Source organism: Macrosteles quadrilineatus, unplaced genomic scaffold (genome assembly GCF_028750875.1).
Source record: "Macrosteles quadrilineatus isolate MER2022 unplaced genomic scaffold, UCM_ALF_1.0 Scaffold_1__1_contigs__length_201487025, whole genome shotgun sequence".
In the NCBI taxonomy this organism is placed as follows: Eukaryota; Metazoa; Arthropoda; class Insecta; order Hemiptera; family Cicadellidae; genus Macrosteles; species Macrosteles quadrilineatus.
In genome coordinates this window covers 118,815,549-118,838,083 of record NW_026542594.1, presented here as the reverse complement: position 1 = coordinate 118,838,083, position 22,535 = coordinate 118,815,549, and the positions used below count along the sequence as shown (strand labels likewise).

The 22,535-nt window shown below is 33.9% G+C and overlaps 1 protein-coding gene across 1 annotated transcript; it reads right to left on the bottom strand.

The window, feature by feature from the left end:
- Positions 1–9,776: 9,776 nt before the first annotated feature.
- LOC129000157 (uncharacterized) lies at positions 9,777–13,781 on the bottom strand. The gene is made up of 4 exons (XM_054427096.1): positions 13,516–13,781; positions 12,443–12,541; positions 11,122–11,237; positions 9,777–9,915 (listed from the first exon to the last, which is right to left on the bottom strand). The coding sequence occupies exons 1-4, from the start codon at positions 13,753–13,755 to the stop codon at positions 9,777–9,779; spliced, it is 594 nt and encodes a 197-aa protein (XP_054283071.1). The 5' UTR covers positions 13,756–13,781.
- Between the last annotated feature and the right edge of the window lie 8,754 nt (positions 13,782–22,535).

Sequence of the window (22,535 nt, the reverse complement as noted above, 5' to 3'; positions counted from 1 at the left end):
ATATGTATTGTGGTATTTGAGAACATAAAAAAGAAACTGCCGTCAAACAAGTTTTACTGTGTAAACACTAAAGCATTGTAGATATCAGATCTTAAACGAAAGCAAGATTGGATTCCATTTTTAAAACTTTTAAGAACAATTTGTAAATAGATATGAAACGTTTGGCTTTCACATAGTACAGGCTATTTAAACAGGACTGACTGGTTGTTAGTTTAAGTAAATGAGTATCTTTTTAACTGTTTTGTAAGTAAGTGAACATTGCAGTCATTTCAGTCAATTTCCCATTTAGGGTAAAAAACATATTACGGTTGTATCTCATGGTAAGACCTAGAATTGGGAGATATTTGATTTTTCATTTTGATGTCCCCAGAGAAAAAAAAACTGTTAAAGTTTATATATATTGTGAATATATGATCTTAAGCACAATTAATCAAGTAAAAGCTTTGGATATTGATGTAATTAAGTACAAACTTGTAAATCTTGTTAAAATTAAGATTTTTAACTATCAACCTTTGGTGAAAATTCGGGTTCTTCTTAAAGAAAATAAATCTGACTATTGTAAGTCATTATCTTAGTGAAAATTCAATTTGAATGATTCTAATTTGATTAGTCTGCAGGACTGCTACAGCAACATATTTCTTTTTTTATACATAAAATTTATTTACATGAGTTTAAATTTGTTTCCATATTCAAAATCTTCATACTGGATGGGCTACAGTATATTTAATATTCTTATTAGTTCCTATACAGCTTAAGACAACTTAAGAAAAACAAATTGGTTATAATCAATCAATCAATCAAATCAATTATTTAAAATGGGGACGCCACTATATGTGTATTTTAACCCAAATATGGGATGATTAGCGGGACCTTATAGTCTTGTTAGTGACTAAGGCCGACATGTTCCTTAGACACCGATGTTAACTAAAATAGCTCATACTGTCAATGGCAACTAAGGGACCTACAGTTTATAGTGGAATCCGAACTAAATTTTTCCCTTGTAATTAATTAATTGGTCTAATTATCAGTATAGTATTGCGAATAATAGTTGTACTCACTAGTGTGGACGTTAATCCACACCAGGGGACATCGCATCCACAGTGAATGCCTATAATTATCCACAATTAATTCGTGAACTCCTAGTAGCTGGATTACAGGACGAATCCACAGTCATTGCCTACATAATATTCATAGCCTAAAGCGTTACCAAACTTAAACTATACATAAAGGTTAATAAATGTCCTACAAGTATATTTCTGTTATAAATTACCGATGTCCAGATAAAATACATAATCAGCACTGAATGGCTATAGTTTTTAACCTTAGCTTAACAAATCTCTTCTTTTGCCAGAACTTTATTTACATTTTGGTTATTACTTAAAATATTAATAAAGAAAATCAGGTCCCATTGTGGTAGCGGTGACATTTTTTATGTTTTTTTTATTTTTTTGCTTCTGGTTGCAAATTGAAATGGTTTACTACGTACCAATTATTAGGCAATATTAGGACCACAATCGTATGAAGAAATAAGCCAGATGAAAAATGTTTAAAGGATAAAGCGATAAGGATGGCCAAAATGGTGAGGAATCACAAACCCTAGATGTCAATGTTTGCATTTCGTATCCCTCTTTCCCCTCCCCAAGGCAGCCCTTACGCCACAAATCACCCTCAAGGTAATCGCTTTATCACTAATTGTCTTTCCGGTATGTTTCAAATAATTCCTCCTGGTCTGTTATATTAACCAAACCCTACTTCATATTCATGTGCTATTTGATTCATGAGTGCCACTGTTGATTTAAACTAAACGATTTAGAACTCACCACAAGCAACACAGTTTGATATACGTTGAGCAGCTGAATTGAACATGGCAAATTATACGTACTGTATAATATTTTATTAAATAGTGTGATAAATGTTTATGCCTTATGTTTAGGTTTTTATATTTAGCTATTCTTCTTATTCATAACATATTTAGACTTTGGAACGATCTCTTCCATTTTAAGGAAAGACAAGGCTTGCGTTAAAAGGCAAAAACCCATTCGTATAAGCAATAACTGGTACTCTATTCAAGGCAATGTACATAAAAAACGAAGTCAAAAAATTTAATTAATCTCATAACATTACAAAATATAATCTGTTCACGGATATACTCTTGGTACTTGACTCAAATAAAAATATTCGAAGATATTTTTTATTATTATCCAGACAATTGTTAAGTAGCAGCCTATATTGTCAACTAAATTCATGGTTCATCAGGTCACCAATTCTTCACTAATAACGACGCAAGGTTGCTATTTTTTATAAGTGTCCATTTGTAACTCTCTTTTGTAGTACTACAAACGAAACTCATGTTTTATTAAATTTGAAACGAAGATTAAATTAATAATTTTACAAATATCAAGGATATGGGTTTGGGTTTACCTGAGTTATAGTTAAACCCAAAATAGTATAGAACAGCAAAGACGGCAAATTTTACACCTAGCAATGCCCAACAACGGATGTTCCAGATTTTTCTTTTTATTCATAATAAAGAGAATCCTTCCATTGAAGTAGCTTTGTTATTTCTCAATAGATTTTCTCGGCTTAAATGTGTTAGGTTTGTAATTAAGTTGCTTCTAAGTTGTCATCTTCATTAATATTAAATAAGTGTAACTATATATCTATAATTTTAATTTGGATGTTGTTACAAATTTCCAATCAGGTGAGTTAAGAATAAACTCATTTTCCAGGAATATTTAGAGTTTTATTTCATAATAAATTTAAAAACATCAAGAAATGTAGTAATTAGTTTTTAAAATAATCAATTTTTTCAGAAAATACATTCTGGAATGTACGGGGAACAAAGGTAAACAAAAAATAAAAATATAACTATTGATAAATAGTAATTTAAAAGCAACTAGCAATTCTAGATATTTTCACTCTTGGCTTGGTTATAAAAAGTTTCGTTGTTGAGTATTAAGTAAATAATAATAAGACTTATATTTAAACACAGATTGAAACGTTCAACAACCTTACAAACTTTCATAAAAAGTTAATTTTATTAAATTTAAGAATAAAAAAATGTAATTTTATGTTTTGAATAAAATATGTGTTTTTAAATATTTTTACTGCATTCATGGTATTTGTTTAACTAACATGGTATCTATTCACGTCCTATTTATTTTATTTGCAGGGATAAAATAGAAACATAAGTTGTTTATTTGTGCAATTGCAGTTGGATATATACTGGCGTATGTAACATTACTTACACATGTTTTAAATTTTATACAATCATATATTGTTTTTCTGGTTTCAATTATTATTTTTAGTGTTCACCTCTAAGTACAATTAATTATAACACTGTGGTGAAGCTCGTTAAGAAACTTTAGGGTTTCGCCGAACTGAACGATAATTTAAAATAAAGTTAACGCTTAAACTTGTACAGGTGTCTGTCAAATACTTCATGTTTCCAAACTGATAAATAATACAAAATATTATCATCGATATAAATAAATTCAAATAATTACAATAAAATGAGAAAAAAAAGTTACACATACATATTTCATGTGTAAATTAGGTTCATAGATAACTCTAATGGTCTTGTTCCCACTACTCTAGGCTCGTGGTTCCAGTAAGTTGGGTAAATTAACTTCACTAAACCAGCATGTTTATTAACAGCTAAAGCTTGGTAGACCAAACAATAAGGTGTGGCCAGTAGAACGTAACAATACGTGTGCGGACAAAGGAAAGTTTCCATTAGTTGCCGAGCCATTGTCAAGTACTCGTATATTATCGTGTCAGCGCCTGCGTCGACCAACATAAAACATCATTTCTACACTTACCTTCTAGAAACAAATAAAAATAAATTAAGTTTATAATATTTTCATAAAACATCAAGTAGGCCTAACACGACAGTCTTACTTATATGCGACAGCATTTTGCAACTAAATTGAAAGTTGCACAGTTTATCCAATATAATTCATTGTATTTGTTTATTCCAGCATAGTAGTGAAATCAAAAAAAACCTAACAAATTACATTTAACCTCATACATCTAATATAAGAGCATGTATGTATTAGGTTACTATATTAGAACACTTTAACGTTCAAACGATTCGTTTAATCATAAACAAGCAGCTCAGACTACTATTAACTGTCACGATAGCTAATGTAGGTTTCATAAATAGCTTACTATGGTCAACATTATCATCTTCTTTTAAGTTCAAATTATTTATCAGCTTGACGATTTAATATTTTGTACATTGGGGATGATAATTTTAATTACATTGATTATTTTCAGCTTCATAAAAATGAATATACTTTGTCATTCCTCAGATACCACGATTACAGATACCTCGTCTTTTTTGGTAAAATGTACTTTTGAATAAGGTTTCCTAAGTAATGTTGTTTATTTGAGTAAAATCACTATTTATTTTTGGTTTTTACACTACACGAGAGAATTATTCCCATTACTAAACAAATAGTTAACAAACACTGTTTTACACTAGTGGTAAACATAGCTGATAGTAAAATTAAAAATATGACGAATTGTAGAAGGGTATGAACCTGAAGATGTTGCAGTTGCCAGAAACATGTAGTTAGACCTGACGGATAAGGATATTATAAGGGCAAGGTAACAAAATAATTCTTCTTATATAAATAAATACGCAGAAGTATAACGATTACTTCATTACACAAGCTCACATTAGAATTCCATGTCTACACTTTAAGTAACAATCAGACATTGTCGATTCCTCCCTTGCGGAACTTGGCCGATGACACAGACCTCATGAATGGGAATGTCTAAACATCACACGCTGGAGTTAGATATTTTTGCTGCAGATTTGCATAAGCTCACATTAGAATTCCATGCCTACACTTCAAGTAACAATCAGACACTGTCGATTCCTCCCTCGCATAGCTAGGCCGATGACACAGACCTCATGAATGGGAATGTCTAAACGTCACATGCTAAAGTTAGATATTTTTGCTGCAGCTTTGCACAAACTCACATTAGAATTCCATGCCTACACTTCAAGTAACAACCAGACACTGTCAATTCCTCCCTCGCAGAGCTAGGCCGATGACACAGACCTCATGAATGGAAATGTTTTAACATCACATGGTATAGTTAGATATTTTTGCTGCAGCTTTGCACAAACTCACATTAGAATTCCATGCCTACACTTCAAGTAACAACCAGACACTGTCAATTCCTCCCTCGCAGAGCTAGGCCGATGACACAGACCTCATGAATGGAAATGTTTTAACATCACATGCTATAGTTAGATATTTTTGCTGCAGCTTTGCACAAACTCACATTAGAATTCCATGCCTACACTTCAAGTAACAATCAGACACTGTCAATTCCTCCCTCGCAGAGCTAGGCCGATGACACAGACCTCATGAATGGAAATGTTTTAACATCACATGCTATAGTTAGATATTTTTGCTGCAGCTTTGCACAAACTCACATTAGAATTCCATGCCTACACTTCAAGTAACAACCAGACACTGTCAATTCCTCCCTCGCATAGCTAGGCCGATGACACAGACCTCATGAATGGAAATGTTTTAACATCACATGCTATAGTTAGATATTTTTGCTGCAGCTTTGCACAAACTCACATTAGAATTCCATGCCTACACTTCAAGTAACAATCAGACACTGTCAATTCCTCCCTCGCATAGCTAGGCCGATGACACAGACCTCATGAATGGAAACGTCTAAACATCACATGCTATAGTTAGATATTTTTGCTGCAGCTTTGCATAAGCTCACATTAGAATTCCATGTCTACACTTCAAGTAACAATCAGACACTGTCGATTCCTCCCTCGCATAGCTAGGCCGATGACGCAGACCTCATGAATGGAAATGTTTTAACATCACATGCTATAGTTAGATATTTTTGCTGCAGCTTTGCACAAACTCACATTAGAATTCCATGCCTACACTTCAAGTAACAATCAGACACTGTCGATTCCTCCCACGCATAGCTAGGCCGATGACGCAGACCTTATGAATGGAAATGTTTTAACATCACATGGTATAGTTAGATATTTTTGCTGCAGCTTTGCACAATCTCACATTAGAATTCCATGCCTATACTTCAAGTAACAATCAGACACTGTCGATTCCTCCCTCGCATAGCTAGGCCGATGACACAGACCTCATGAATGGAAATGTTTTAACATCACATGGTATAGTTAGATATTTTTGCTGCAGCTTTGCACAAACTCACATTAGAATTCCATGCCTACACTTCAAGTAACAACCAGACACTGTCAATTCCTCCCTCGCATAGCTAGGCCGATGACACAGACCTCATGAATGGAAATGTTTTAACATCACATGGTATAGTTAGATATTTTTGCTGCAGCTTTGCACAATCTCACATTAGAATTCCATGCCTATACTTCAAGTAACAATCAGACACTGTCGATTCCTCCCTCGCATAGCTAGGCCGATGACACAGACCTCATGAATGGAAATGTTTTAACATCACATGGTATAGTTAGATATTTTTGCTGCAGCTTTGCACAAACTCACATTAGAATTCCATGCCTACACTTCAAGTAACAACCAGACACTGTCAATTCCTCCCTCGCATAGCTAGGCCGATGACACAGACCTCATGAATGGAAATGTTTTAACATCACATGCTATAGTTAGATATTTTTGCTGCAGCTTTGCACAAACTCACATTAGAATTCCATGCCTATACTTCAAGTAACAATCAGACACTGTCGATTCCTCCCTCGCAGAGCTAGGCCGATGACACAGACCTCATGAATGGAAACGTCTAAACATCACATGCTATAGTTAGATATTTTTGCTGCAGCTTTGCATAAGCTCACATTAGAATTCCATGCCTACACTTCAAGTAACAACCAGACACTGTCAATTCCTCCCTCGCATAGCTAGGCCGATGACACAGACCTCATGAATGGAAATGTTTTAACATCACATGCTATAGTTAGATATTTTTGCTGCAGCTTTGCACAAACTCACATTAGAATTCCATGCCTATACTTCAAGTAACAATCAGACACTGTCGATTCCTCCCTCGCAGAGCTAGGCCGATGACACAGACCTCATGAATGGAAATGTTTTAACATCACATGCTATAGTTAGATATTTTTGCTGCAGCTTTGCACAAACTCACATTAGAATTCCATGCCTACACTTCAAGTAACAACCAGACACTGTCAATTCCTCCCTCGCAGAGCTAGGCCGATGACACAGACCTCATGAATGGAAATGTTTTAACATCACATGGTATAGTTAGATATTTTTGCTGCAGCTTTGCACAAACTCACATTAGAATTCCATGCCTACACTTCAAGTAACAACCAGACACTGTCAATTCCTCCCTCGCATAGCTAGGCCGATGACACAGACCTCATGAATGGAAATGTTTTAACATCACATGCTATAGTTAGATATTTTTGCTGCAGCTTTGCACAAACTCACATTAGAATTCCATGCCTACACTTCAAGTAACAATCAGACACTGTCAATTCCTCCCTCGCATAGCTAGGCCGATGACACAGACCTCATGAATAGAAACGTCTAAACATCACATGCTATAGTTAGATATTTTTGCTGCAGCTTTGCATAAGCTCACATTAGAATTCCATGTCTACACTTCAAGTAACAATCAGACACTGTCGATTCCTCCCTCGCATAGCTAGGCCGATGACGCAGACCTCATGAATGGAAATGTTTTAACATCACATGCTATAGTTAGATATTTTTGCTGCAGCTTTGCACAAACTCACATTAGAATTCCATGCCTACACTTCAAGTAACAATCAGACACTGTCGATTCCTCCCACGCATAGCTAGGCCGATGACGCAGACCTTATGAATGGAAATGTTTTAACATCACATGGTATAGTTAGATATTTTTGCTGCAGCTTTGCACAATCTCACATTAGAATTCCATGCCTATACTTCAAGTAACAATCAGACACTGTCGATTCCTCCCTCGCATAGCTAGGCCGATGACACAGACCTCATGAATGGAAATGTTTTAACATCACATGGTATAGTTAGATATTTTTGCTGCAGCTTTGCACAAACTCACATTAGAATTCCATGCCTACACTTCAAGTAACAACCAGACACTGTCAATTCCTCCCTCGCATAGCTAGGCCGATGACACAGACCTCATGAATGGAAATGTTTTAACATCACATGCTATAGTTAGATATTTTTGCTGCAGCTTTGCACAAACTCACATTAGAATTCCATGCCTATACTTCAAGTAACAATCAGACACTGTCGATTCCTCCCTCGCAGAGCTAGGCCGATGACACAGACCTCATGAATGGAAACGTCTAAACATCACATGCTATAGTTAGATATTTTTGCTGCAGCTTTGCATAAGCTCACATTAGAATTCCATGCCTACACTTCAAGTAACAACCAGACACTGTCAATTCCTCCCTCGCATAGCTAGGCCGATGACACAGACCTCATGAATGGAAATGTTTTAACATCACATGCTATAGTTAGATATTTTTGCTGCAGCTTTGCACAAACTCACATTAGAATTCCATGCCTATACTTCAAGTAACAATCAGACACTGTCGATTCCTCCCTCGCAGAGCTAGGCCGATGACACAGACCTCATGAATGGAAATGTTTTAACATCACATGCTATAGTTAGATATTTTTGCTGCAGCTTTGCACAAACTCACATTAGAATTCCATGCCTACACTTCAAGTAACAACCAGACACTGTCAATTCCTCCCTCGCAGAGCTAGGCCGATGACACAGACCTCATGAATGGAAATGTTTTAACATCACATGGTATAGTTAGATATTTTTGCTGCAGCTTTGCACAAACTCACATTAGAATTCCATGCCTACACTTCAAGTAACAACCAGACACTGTCAATTCCTCCCTCGCATAGCTAGGCCGATGACACAGACCTCATGAATGGAAATGTTTTAACATCACATGCTATAGTTAGATATTTTTGCTGCAGCTTTGCACAAACTCACATTAGAATTCCATGCCTACACTTCAAGTAACAACCAGACACTGTCAATTCCTCCCTCGCATAGCTAGGCCGATGACACAGACCTCATGAATGGGAATGCTCGTCATTTACATTCGCTAATGACCCGCTTATCAGCTCTTCGCAACTCCAGTCTTAATGGCTTCAACTTTGTTCAACTGAGTGCCATCGAATTTCAATTGTGTATTCGCCAACCTAATAAAGAAAGCAATTTATTTGATTTACATAGCGTATACTACTTTGTACTTAGTTGTAGTACTTGTGTTTTATATACTAAGCTCATAAAATCAATTAAAACTTTCATACTAATAATAGTAATAATTGTACATAATACTGTGAAATATTCATTACTTATTCATGTTACACGTTCTTCCAATTGAAGATTTGAGCACTATAGCTACTGAGCTAAGAAATGCCCCATATTCTTTTCTATTTCAATAAGTTAAAACTAATAACTAATAACTATAATCTGAACTAGTTACATTTGGTTTCACTTGGAAGTAAAATAGTATTTATTAAACTATATTTTAAAACTTATTACTTGTGTCAATTTCGTTTTAAGCAATTGCTTCGCCAACATTTTAATATACACTGTCGAGTTTTTCCATCTAAAATCCTTCTTCCTGTTTTGTCTAACGACAAATAACAATATGGTGGATTCTTTGAAGAAAAACATAGGATAATCTGGTAAGAGTAGGCTATTTATTTTGAACTTTTGACGATATATCATTTGCCACTTTAACACAGAAGCTGAAGTATTGGACATCAGATGACCACAGGGTTGCTGCCCACGCTGGGAGGAGAGCTAAGTGCTTGTGTTGTAGGACCCAGGAGGTGGTGACTCCTAGGTAGGACATGTCTTACCTCCACCAACGAAGAGAACCGGACACTGCGCTTGCCCTTCCTAGAAAATATCATACGACAATCAATTATCAGAGATTTATTTTTATACTTAAATGAGGTTATCGGTATTCATATAAATAGTACTAGGATCAGAAGCAATTGTTTACAATTAAATTTCCTACTTTTAAATGTTTATTTATATTAGTACAGTATTCATAGTAGTCGTTAAAACGTGTTTTGTTGTAGTACCACATATTCAGGTACACCCTCCTGTATAATTCGTCTTAAGTAAAACTAACAATCAAAGACATATAAGATGACTCCAATTTAGTAGTGGTTCCATGTGTAAGTATAGGAAGATGGCTCCTAGGTTCATTAAGGTGCTACTTAGTTTTCAAACTTGAAAGAGTCCTTTTATAATTGCATTATTTTACGTTTAATACCGGTGAAACTAAGCCTCTAGAAACTGCTGTCACGTGTTTTATCCCCCACAAGGTAAAGTAGCCTCTGACGTTGCATACCGTTTAATACGAGCTTTGACATGTAAAACTACACCATAACTAAAACGATGCACGACGTTTTAAATTAATTTTACTGAGCAATTACGTAAATGTTATTATTTAATTAAATTATTAGTTTTTCATGGTTTTTATGTTATATTTTTTTTTTATTTTTTTTTTTTGTGTTTCTGCCAAAGTTGGAACTTTTAAGTTTTTAAGGGATATTCCTGAACTCTCTGGACTTGTTACGTCCACCTTTGGGAGTTAGTTGGTTAGCCCAATGACAAAAGATGATCTGGGTCCATAGTTGATCTTTATCGGAATCGATTCAGCGACTTTCAGGTTTTGGTATGTGAATAATGTAATCATTCTGATACCCAAAATAATTTAGAGTATTATAGTAGGCATTAGTTCACGAAACGAGTGGAAAAAAGAGTTAGGATTGACGTTAAAACCACAACCCCATAAAACTCCGTCCTATTACTTATTGCTACCTCGATAAAATACCTTCGAAATAAGTCACCCATGATCGCAAGTGGCATTTACACATAACCTCATTTTATAATACCCTTAATCACACGTTATTGTGAACCCCTATAAGAAGTCAATCCTGATAACAAATCTTATCAAATAATCCCCAAGAGAGACTTGTTATCGAGGTTCTACTGTATGATGTACGTACTTATTTTTTACTATACAGATTAGACAAATACAAATCCATAGTAAAACTATCTGTACAGTGCAGAAATTGCGTATGTGATACGTACTTACGTGATAAGAAATATGTCCAAACGAGTAACGCAGAGGCTAATAATGTAGTTGTGATGATCTGGATGGTTTTAATACAATTCTCTTGCAATGCTTCGTTGTGAATATTCGTTAACTATAAATATACAGTATATGCAAGAGTAATTGTTTAGTAATCTAACCTTTAAAGTGTCTAAAAGAAGTTATGACATCAGTCAACTAACGATTATAATAGGCTATCAAAATGTTACATGCACTTTTACTTTTGTTTATTACATAAAACTGTTTATATGCAAAATTTCGTATGCCTTTATTTTCCCTTATGCATATTAATTTCTTTGAATGACCCAATTTTAAGTTTAACCGTAAATCAACGAGCTCCACTTCCCAAAGAAATTAAGGAAAGATAATGTAACAGATATTTTGCAATTTTAATTTGGTAACAGCATACCCTATGAATATAAAAAAAACACATATACATAAACATTAACAAATCCTTAAAACACTTCAAAAAATTAACACTTTTCAAGTACTCTTATATTCTACATGTGAAACTTTCGTTTTAGATTATTAAATACAATACTATCCAATAAGAAACTTTTATAAAAGGATGAGATATAACTTTTGACCATTTAAAAATTGAATGATTCAAAACTGAATTATAAAAACTTAACATAAGACTTTGGCCAAAATAGATAATGTCAGGTACATTTGATCGCAATTTTAGTACACATATATCACTGTTAGTTTACTACACTGAACCTGGCCCTGTTGATGTACACTCGGAATATTTTAAGAGTATTTCAGAATCCTTTGTTGGATATTTTATGGATTCCGAGAAGTATCTAAGAGCAAAGATCACAAGGATTTGGCAAGCTTTGTTATTGACATTTATTATTTTGATTATCAACACCTTGTGTGCTTATACATTATGATAAAAGTAAATACGATACCTCCATTTAAAATTATTCATGTTAAAGTTCCTAAAGATACTGTAATAACGATCATAATAGATGTATACAATTGTCAGTTTCAATGCCAATCAATAAGATAAATTCAGGTTCTTCAAAAGTCCATTTACAAAAACAGTACATATTACATTTTTTCTAATTATATTATAATACTTATAATAGGCCTATAATATAATCGCTGACTTCAACGGCGAAATCAATTTTACGTTTTTTTGGTGGGTCGAATCATTTGGTTGCTGTATGATTTTTTAGGTCTAATTCTTTCAAGTGAAAAATGTAATGTAAAGATCATTGCATACATAAATTTTTCGTAAGCTTAATTACTCCAAAGTTATAGAAAAACTGTTTAAAAAGTTTAAGTAATACTTACAAACTTTGAACAGATGGTGGTGATCACGTTCACGCATGTTTCGATTTGAGTCCAGACAACCAGTAAAGCTAAATAGCTCGTTATAAGTACAATTATAGTCTGTAAGGAATACAGATCATAAAATTAGTGATTATTAACAGTGATAAATTAAACATATAATATTTTAATTACAAAGAATACATCGATATAATTAAGCAAGTTAGACATTATATATAACTTCACACTATATACACTAAAACTTTAAGGGTGACAAAGATTTGTGTGTACAAGTTTTTACTATAATATTGTGGTATAATTACTATTATATTACTATATTATTATTATTATTATTTTATTACTACAAGTTTTTAGCGAATATCCCATTAGGGAATAAGCTATTACCGTAGGTATCATGGTAAGACCTAGATCCGGGATTGATTTACTTTTTCGTTTTGGGGTCCCCAGAGGCCAAATAGAGCCTCCATTCAAATTTCGTACTCACACATGTATAATTATATACATATATATTCTTTAGTAAAGTTTAAAGTAGTAAAAGTAGTAAAGTTTAAATATATACATTTATATATTTATTTATATTTCTTTTTTCTATGCACCCATGGCAGCTAACTGTTCGTCCAGGTAGAAAGAAAATTCAGGAAAAGTCCGAAATGCTAGATATAAGATGAATTTCGTATAGTGAAAACATCTTATTGGTCATATTAATCAGGCTAAATATATCTAAATATCACCACAATATGGTTACATGTGTAATTGTAATGAGACTATCAGGCCCAACCCCTACCGTCGTTGAAACCATTGTTTACAGTTTTTTTCACAAACTGAAACAGACTAACGAGTCCCGGTACCAAACAACAGTAAAGTTGTGCCTGCTAAAGCAGCTATTCTCTAATAGCCAACAATCAATAAGCTACATGGAACTAATCATATTTACTCTGAACATTTATTTTATTAGATACTTGTTGTATCATTCAAATGAATCGTTTTGATTATTTCTACCTAATTAATTAAGTGTTATTATTTATTAGTATTTGACTTGCCAATAAGCAAGTAACGTAGTAAATGACTTTGTATACCTCTAGACAAACATAGTAAACGTCTCCTGCCTTGGTAAGGCGACTTAGAGTGTGGACGGTGTAGTGCCCTACAGCAACCATGAACAGCATCCTCGGCACGACCCCCCACCACCCCTCGGCTGTCTGGTCGGTTGTGGTGGCAACCATTACCATGCAGGGGACCACGACCAGGAACCACAGCAGGATACGGCAGCCGGCGTACGAGGCAGACTTCAACGGCGATTTTCTGGGTCGACTCATTTCGCTGCTGTATGGTTAATTTGGAATATACATTGTGCTGAAAAAGTGACGTGTAATGATTGCTTGGCAACAACTATAACGATTGTAATTAATGAATTAGTTATTTGCATAACTAGTGGGCGAAGTGGCATTTTTCTGAACATGAAAGTTTCTTGAGTGCAGCAAAGGCAGTTTGCACTCGTGTAACACATTATATTTTTCCTACGGTTACTATAAATCATATAAATAATTCTTTTTTCAAACACTATACAACACGTTTTTAGGTTAGGTTAAATCCAAACATTGAAATAAATGGGAAACCCTGCAACAGCTGATCGTAGTCGTAATATCTTTAAGTGTTGCCAACTTATTTTCAAGCGTACATGGATTACGTGCATAACAAAAGCAAGCTGTTTTGTGTTGTTTGATTGAAATACTGGTCTATGCTAAAGTAAAAACTGTGCGCCTAAGTAAGACTTTCTGTACTATAATCTGTGTAAGGAAGCTCACTTTGTCGGGTGACTATAGTAAAAGGTTATTAGAGTTAACATTATCACAACTTTTAGTAAAGCATTTAACTTAAAAAAAAGAAGAGTTTTATCTAGAAAAACAGGAATTAAAAGTCTTTGATACTTACTTCAAAGAATAATTTACGCTATTCGTTTAACCGAATCGCTGTGTCACAACTCAAAGGTTACTATTTGGACCAGGTAGTCTATAACAGAGATTAGAGTGACAATCTCACAGCAGTTCTCTCCCTTGTATCCTAGTTCTTTGCAATATTGCTTGAAATTAGATGTAAATAGATTATCTATACTTACAGAGTAAATGATCCTTAAAAGATTGGGGTTATGATGCCCTTTGATTCCTTCGTATTTTAAAAGTTAAGCTTACGAATTTGCCAAATATGCTTATGTTAATCCACAATAAGTTAAATATACATAAATTGTTCCGCAGCCGGTATAATATTTAAAATAATTTATTATTATTTTAATCGGCATGATAAATATAGTACCTATACTTTCTGGATTTAACTCAAATTTTGTTTCGTAGTGTTTATTTTATTGTGTTCTATATGATTTTATTTTATATTTTAGTTCTTACAAAATAAAAAAATAAAACAGAATGAAACGAGGGAAGAACACAGCACGCTGCATAATTGTTCTTAGACTCATTTCAGTTTTTACTCCTCTCCGCTCAAATTGTTGTTTTGTTTAGTTTTAAAAGAAATACTGCGCAGCTCAGATCACTGACAACACCTATATAATTAATTTTTGACATTGTATTAAATGTATTATATATTTTACTGTTTCATTTATGCATATAGCATAACTATCGGGATTGTTAGCAAGAATATTTTATTTATTTAACTTTTTGGGAACGGATTATCTTAAAGAACGTGGAAGGTGTGTTGTCGTAAACATTATGAAAAAAATAATTGTTCTATTCCTCTTAACAGGTATTAAAACATAAAAAGTATTGAACAAAAAGATTGCCAGTAGAAATTCGTTTCTAAAATGTGGCAAAGAAAGTTCACAGTAATAATTTAATCTGTCAACTAGCTAATTGATATCTTAGAAATATGTTGTTGGAGCTGATCTTGATGAATAATTCAAGGGAGAAAAGCACTCCTGAATAACGTCAATATTGAAATATTCCGGAGCCACGCCAATCAAATAATTTCTCTGACTGGGGAGCTCAAGAGGGAGTTAAATAGGTATAAACGGTTATTTCCTTATTATATGGGCTTAATAATAACGCATTGCTTTGAAGTAGGTTCAAAATTGGATTCATGTAATAGGGTTTGGAATGAAAAGGTTAAGCTTTTGGTATTAGATTAATAGTCATTTGGCTTCAATAATTAATACTTTTCACAAGTTATAAAAATGGTCTGTGACAGTAATATAGTTAAACCTATTAATTGTTTTCTTAACTCCATCTTTCTTAATAAATTGTCTGATATTTTGTGCGTAAGAATAATTTTCATCTTTATTTCAAACAGCTCTATATTTACTTAATATGCAATCATTTAACACCGAAAAAGTCAACTTAAAGATAAGATTGATTCACGACAATAGACGTTAACTAAACTGGAGATATTTCAGAGTTGAGTTCTGGCAGCTTTGAGGTGATCAGGTGAAGAATGTGGTCTGCTGCGATTGGACCTAATACGACCTAACAACGAGATCTTGTCAACTACTGAGTCTTCTCAAACAATTTACTGATGTCCAAGTAACATTCCTACGTGGTTGAAACTCAGCACTGGTCCAAAACACAATGTCACCAACTAAAAATGCATTGAGCTATTACACCTTTGTATTTTAGATAGAGACTGTCTCACTACAGGGTCCACGTTACTAGCGTAGACACGAGTACGAGTGAATACCGTTGGCCGTAATAGTAATGAATCGACCGTTAATGAGGTTTATTATGACAAATATCTGCACGAATATTGTTAATGTAACTCAATAACTGGTATAGCAATATTAAAGAATGCATTATGATTTAATGAATCATTAACTGAACAACATAATATTCGTTTCTGATTCAATGGTTTTATATATACATTTTGGAGTTGCCCAATAATGGTAATGGCCTGTTCAGGATAAAAAACCTTAAATGATTCATATGAATTCAACAGTTTTATTACTTTGTGTGTTTTATAATAATGGTAAAAGGCTGTTCAGGATCTTCCCGAAGTACTATAATAATGCATTTATTTTTTAAATATAGACTTACAACTATCACACTGCAGCATAATATAAATAAATATAACATACTTTTTGAGACATATGACCTCGTGTAGTTTTTATTTTCATCCTGCAGGTACAGTAGGGTACAATGTTAAATTAATCACGTTTTACATAAACAACACAATGGCAAAAAAAAGAAAACTAGATAATTAAATTTAATTTAAACACAAACAATTATTATAAATGAAAAAAAACACTACACATCCTCTAAGAAGATGTAATAGGTTAGGTTAGGTTAGGTTAGGTTTGTATACTAATTTGGCTAATTATGTCTACTGAAAGTCTTGATCAGGTTTGAAGATTCATTAATAAACAGAAATATCCTCTTGAGACTAAATTTAAATGGCGTGTAAATATTACGTGATCGTTCCTAAAATGCATGTAATAATGTGTAAACAAAACTGCAGCAAAACTAAGACCAAGTTCACGCGCCCTTTGTCCGGCTAATCTACATGACAAAGGCACGGGCTTAATGGAAACTTGGCATTGTCTGGCCACGTATTGTTACATTTTGCTGGCCACGCTTTATTGTGTGGTGTACAATGCTTCCGTCGCTAATAAACATCATATCTTGACGTTAGACGGGTAGGACTGTGACTTGGTAGTGAGTGGTACTGCCATCGAGGGTTCCCACACTCTTATTATGAGTGTGGAGTTTTATTTTGTACTAGCTGACCCGAGAGACGTTGTCCTGTCCTAATTTGGTTTTATGTAAATGTTCGTTCATTTCCAAGATTAGCTCGTTCGCATGGCTCAATCACGTTCTGGTTGAAGTTCGTTTACTACTTTTAGGTTGGAGCTCGTTCGCTGCGCTCACTTGCCTTCAGGCTAGCTCGTTCGCTACGCTAACTCGCCTCCAGGTTGAAGTTCGTTCGCTACCCGTACTCACCTTTTGGTTACAAATTAGCTGTTATCTTAATAAAAAAAAAAAATAATGGTGCTACACCCTATTGGTAAACCTATTAACTTTTTAATGCTATTGGACATCACAGAATCAAATTGTTTAGTTGAACCAGCTGTTGATTCTTTAATTCCATTTAAATATGAGTACTCATAAGGTTAACATGGGAAACTCTAGAGCCACTGGAGCGGAGCCCTTTTCTGCACCAACCTTCACACAAACTTTACTCAAACCATCCTTGAATAATGCTTAATAATGCCTGAAACTTTCATTAAAATCTGTCGAGCGGTTTTGGAGTCCATAAAGGACAAACAAACTTACACTGGATTTATTTATATAGATGGGAGGAAATATACTGAATCTTATTGGTCTGTTTTATCATGTTGATTGAAAGATACCTAAACAAGTTCAAATGGGTAATGAAGTGCTAAACACACATAATACCTTGGTTGTTTAACTAAGGTACACTGCTGCAATCTGCGTTTTGAAGTGGTGTAATGCCACGTAATGCAATACTATATAATATAAAACAAACCAAAGGATGCATTTCAATGCAGTTTAATTCAACTCAACAAAACACAATACAAGAGAATACTACCGGGACAAAATATAATCCTATTTAACGTAAATGTAATTTCAATTAATTAAGTCGGTTGTATTCAATTTAAAGGAAACTGAATAGAAGGAACATTTCCGATATTCAAAAACTTTTTAAACTGTGATTGGATGAATGTAAAACAAGGCATCTTATCAAATAGACATTTAAATGCAACAGCCATAATATTTTACGAGCAGGGCTGGGGAGCTTATTACAGAGGGGAAAACTTGCATTGATTACATCAAACCTTTGCTCCTCTCAAAACGAAACGCAACCAACTGCTTACTGAAACTTAATGTGAAGGAATTGTTACTAATAGCATATTCGTTCTCACTATATCTGATTTATTATGGCTACCAGGGTCAATGAAGAAGACCCCCTAAAAAGCTATAAAAAGTAGTTAAATTATAAGAATGATAAATTTTAAACATTTATTCATATGAAAACCAGTTTATTATATGTATTGTCGGATTTTGGGCACTAGGCAATAGGCGAATGTTGGGAACATTCGCCTATTGGGTCTGATGATGATTGGAGTGTCCAATCGAAATCGATCACCACTTACCATCTTTTGTATATTTACCGTCTTGTGAGTAACAGTATAAGCGTAAATACATGTTTAAAGTGTTATAAGACGTGTCTTTATTTACTTTCCGTAAATTTAATAACACGTACAATGCTGATCAAGAAGTTATTTGTTGTTTTTGTATTTTATTCGACTTTTCGTTGCATAAAACAAAAAAACTTTTACCGTCAACTTGGTTGTTAAAATAATTAATTTGATCATACGGATTGTGAATGTTGATACTTAATTAATCCTTGCATGATGTGTTCGTTCAGTTTTGGAGTTATGTTGATTGGTTCTATTGGTCCTGACTAGTTTATGATTGAAAGAAATACAATACATGATTGATGTATCATTAATCTAACATGTATTCAAACTTATTTCTTAGATATTGGGACAAACCCTTCCTTAGTAAGAACCTTATAAACGTTGTTAGTAATTTAAATTAATTAGGCTACAATCTATTATACGTAGCTGATACACCAAACCAATATTTACTGGTAGTACATAGGAAATGGTTATAATATCATCATTATCAATACTTATTTCCGTTCCTTTGTGAAACATAGTGTGTTTCATTTCTGATACGATAAAAGCCTTAAGTCTGCTCGAATTTCGTATTTAAATGCAAAAGTTGTTTCATTTCATAAAGGGGTGGGAGCTCGTTTCGCTCACTGTAACTCGGTGCATATTAAATGGAATCACGCAAATATCGTCTTGTTCAGATCAATTCATGGCCCCGTGAAGGTTACATTTTAAATGGCCCACCGTAACTATGAAGATCTTGTAAGGTATCCAACTGTTATTATCTCCGTAAAGGTACAATTCCTATCCTGCGACTGTTACGACTCTAGTCGCTAGGTAGGAATCGGGTGCATTAACTTTGCATTAAAGCAGTCATTTATTTCAGCCACGCGACAAGAGTCGTAATAGTCGCAAGATAGGAATTGGACCTTTAATAATGAAATAAAGATAATCTGTATAACTGAACACCATATTAATTTGTGTTTTGCATGTCAAAATAATGATAGCTAAAACCTGCAAATGTATGTGTAAACATATCATTCGCCTATTGGGTCCAATGATGATTGGAATGTCCAATTGAAATCTATCACCACTTACCATCCTTTATGTATATCTTTGGTGTATATGTCTTGTCAGTTAACAGTATAAGGATAAATATTATGTTTTAAGTGTTATTAGACGTATATTTTATTTACTTTCCGTAACATATCATTCACAGCAGATAGTGTGCTATTTTAAGTCCGCGTATTTTTAGTAGTGGATGGTATAAATCGTCTGTGTCATGAAGACTTTTTCATACAACATAGCACAAATTAAGGTTGTAGTAGTCATTTGTAAACGTATGTACTCTTATAAAACTGGGCTTAGTCATTCTATTTTTTATTTACATGGTTTCATATTCAATTTATGAATCCTGGACAGTACGATCTATCTAACGTCATAAAAATTAAAACTAATATATTCGAAACCAACATTACTGAATGAATTGTTTCTTGCTTTTGTTTAAGACAATACGTTTTCGTTTTTATTTTGCATTTCTCCATACATACTTTTATAAATACATATTTTATATATCTATACTTGTTATAAATAAAAAAAATGAATCGCATAGCTATTTAATAAACATATAATACACAAGACATAGTCCGAAATCAGTTACCCTCCTTTTCCCTGGCATATCACGTAGTAGATTAGTTCGCAAGTTAATTAAACTGTGCCAAATGAAACTGTTGCGCCATAACTTGGGCGGCTCTTGTGAATTATAAGTTGGGGAACTGCAATTTTCCTCAGGCTCCTATTCTGCTGGAATATGTTTCCCTTCTAAAACTTTGAACAAATACACCAAATAGTACTATTCAGTTGTAGAAGAATATGAAGAAGCGTACCCTAGTGTGCATGAACCACTGGTTTAACATTCCGGGACTTCAGTAACTAATCGAATCCAGGAACTGATGGAAGAAGGAGGGGTTGAATACTGTTTGTAAACAGAATTATTATTCATTAATAATAGTTGACTAGTAGAAGTTTAAATTTATAATTTTATTATAAATGCTATATGTCTAAATATAATAAATATTTTATAAAAAGTTCTGCTTCTTCAGTATTAAAGTAAATTTACTAGAATTGTAGCATAATATATCAGATTAAGATTTGAATTTCACTTTTTGGATTCAATCAAATATTTTCCAAAACTTACAAATGATCACTAATTACAGTTCTTAGTAAACCCTATCATCCCGATATTAATATAATTTAGCAAGTTTAGCCCTTATACCTAGGGGTTACTTCTTTGTCCCATCTGTACCAGCGTTTCCCAACTAGTTCAATGTTTGGATTTAACCTAACCTAAAAAAGTGTTGTACAGTGTTTGAAAGACTAATTATTTATATGCTTTATAATAACTGTAGGAAAAATATAATGTGTAACGCGGGTGCAAACTGCATTTGCAGCACTCGAGACACTTTCCACACTCGCCTGCGGCTCGTGCGTTAACATTTCTCACTTCGCCCACTAGTTACAGAAATAACTATATAATTCTAAACTCTACAAACATTATGCCACATTGGTTAACATAATGTAAGCGTTCCGTATTGCATTAGTGCAATAATTAGGTCCTGGGCAAATAACTTCACCACAGTAACATTATATTTCATCACTAGAGCCTAAAGTAGATAGTGAAAATGCTACTTAAGACCCGCAACACATGCATTAAAAACGGATGTTTTTGCCGCAGTATGACGAAAATGATTTTAAATGTGATACACAAAGAATAATATAAAATCTCCCTGTAATTAAAACTAAACTTGTGTTGCGGAAATTTTAAATATTTATCATCAATAATGAGTTACAACACAACTATTAATTGCATTTTTGTATTCCAAACTTGTTGAACTACTATACTGTCATACGACGCGCCTGCAAGAGAACCGACGCAATCTATGGGCTGTATCCATATTGCCTATGTGCGCCTTCCTACTGCGAGTGGTTATTTAGATACGCACTTATGGAGATTTATGTAGGCCTAATTGATGCAATTATTTTCGTTTGATTAACAACATCGTTTACTATAGCAATAATTCCAGCCAAAGTGTCTATATAATGTGAACTATTCTGTCAACAACTAATTGCATTAACTGACTACACAGTGGCGTTACTCTCAAGTGTGTCTTCATACTACAGTATTTTAAAACCCCTCACATGTGTGATGTTAATTAGTTACTATAACTAACGTGCTTCTAATGTCACTTAAAATGTTTAAAATATAAAAATGTTACAAAACACTTATAATATATTTACAAATTAGGTGCGGGCAGCCCACAGAGAAATGTCTGCTTACGGTACGTGGTTTTGTAACGTGAAACATGATGCAAAAATTTAACTACGATCAGCTGGTGCAGCCTTTCCCATTTCGTTTGAATGTTTGGATTTAACCTAACTTAAAAACGTGTTGTACATGACAGCGTTTGAAAGACTAATTATTTATATACTTTAAAGTAACAGTAGGAAAAATATAATGCGTAACGCGAGCCGTAGGCGAGTGTGGAAACATTTCTCTCGTGTGCAGTAAAGTGACAATTCACCCACTAGTTACACAAAACTATTTAAGCTTTTAATTTCTTATTGCAAATAAAAAAATATTGTTCCACTTTAGTTTGAACACAAATTCGCTGGGTATAAAGAGATACACTGAGTTAAGTTTCATCTGTACAGATGTGGAAAGTGTACTTTACACACATAATATCACTGTATTTTCAGCATATACTGAACATGTGATGAATGTCTATTTATGCAGTCGCTTTGACGCATTGTTGGTAAAGAAACATTCATCAAGAAGTAGAATGTTGTGAGCTGCAGTGTGATCCGTCACTGTCTGTCCTGCAGAGGCCGGAAGTGTCCAGGGATCCTACAGGAAGACATCTTTATCTGCCTCTGGAGATGTGAGAAACATCCCCTCACTCC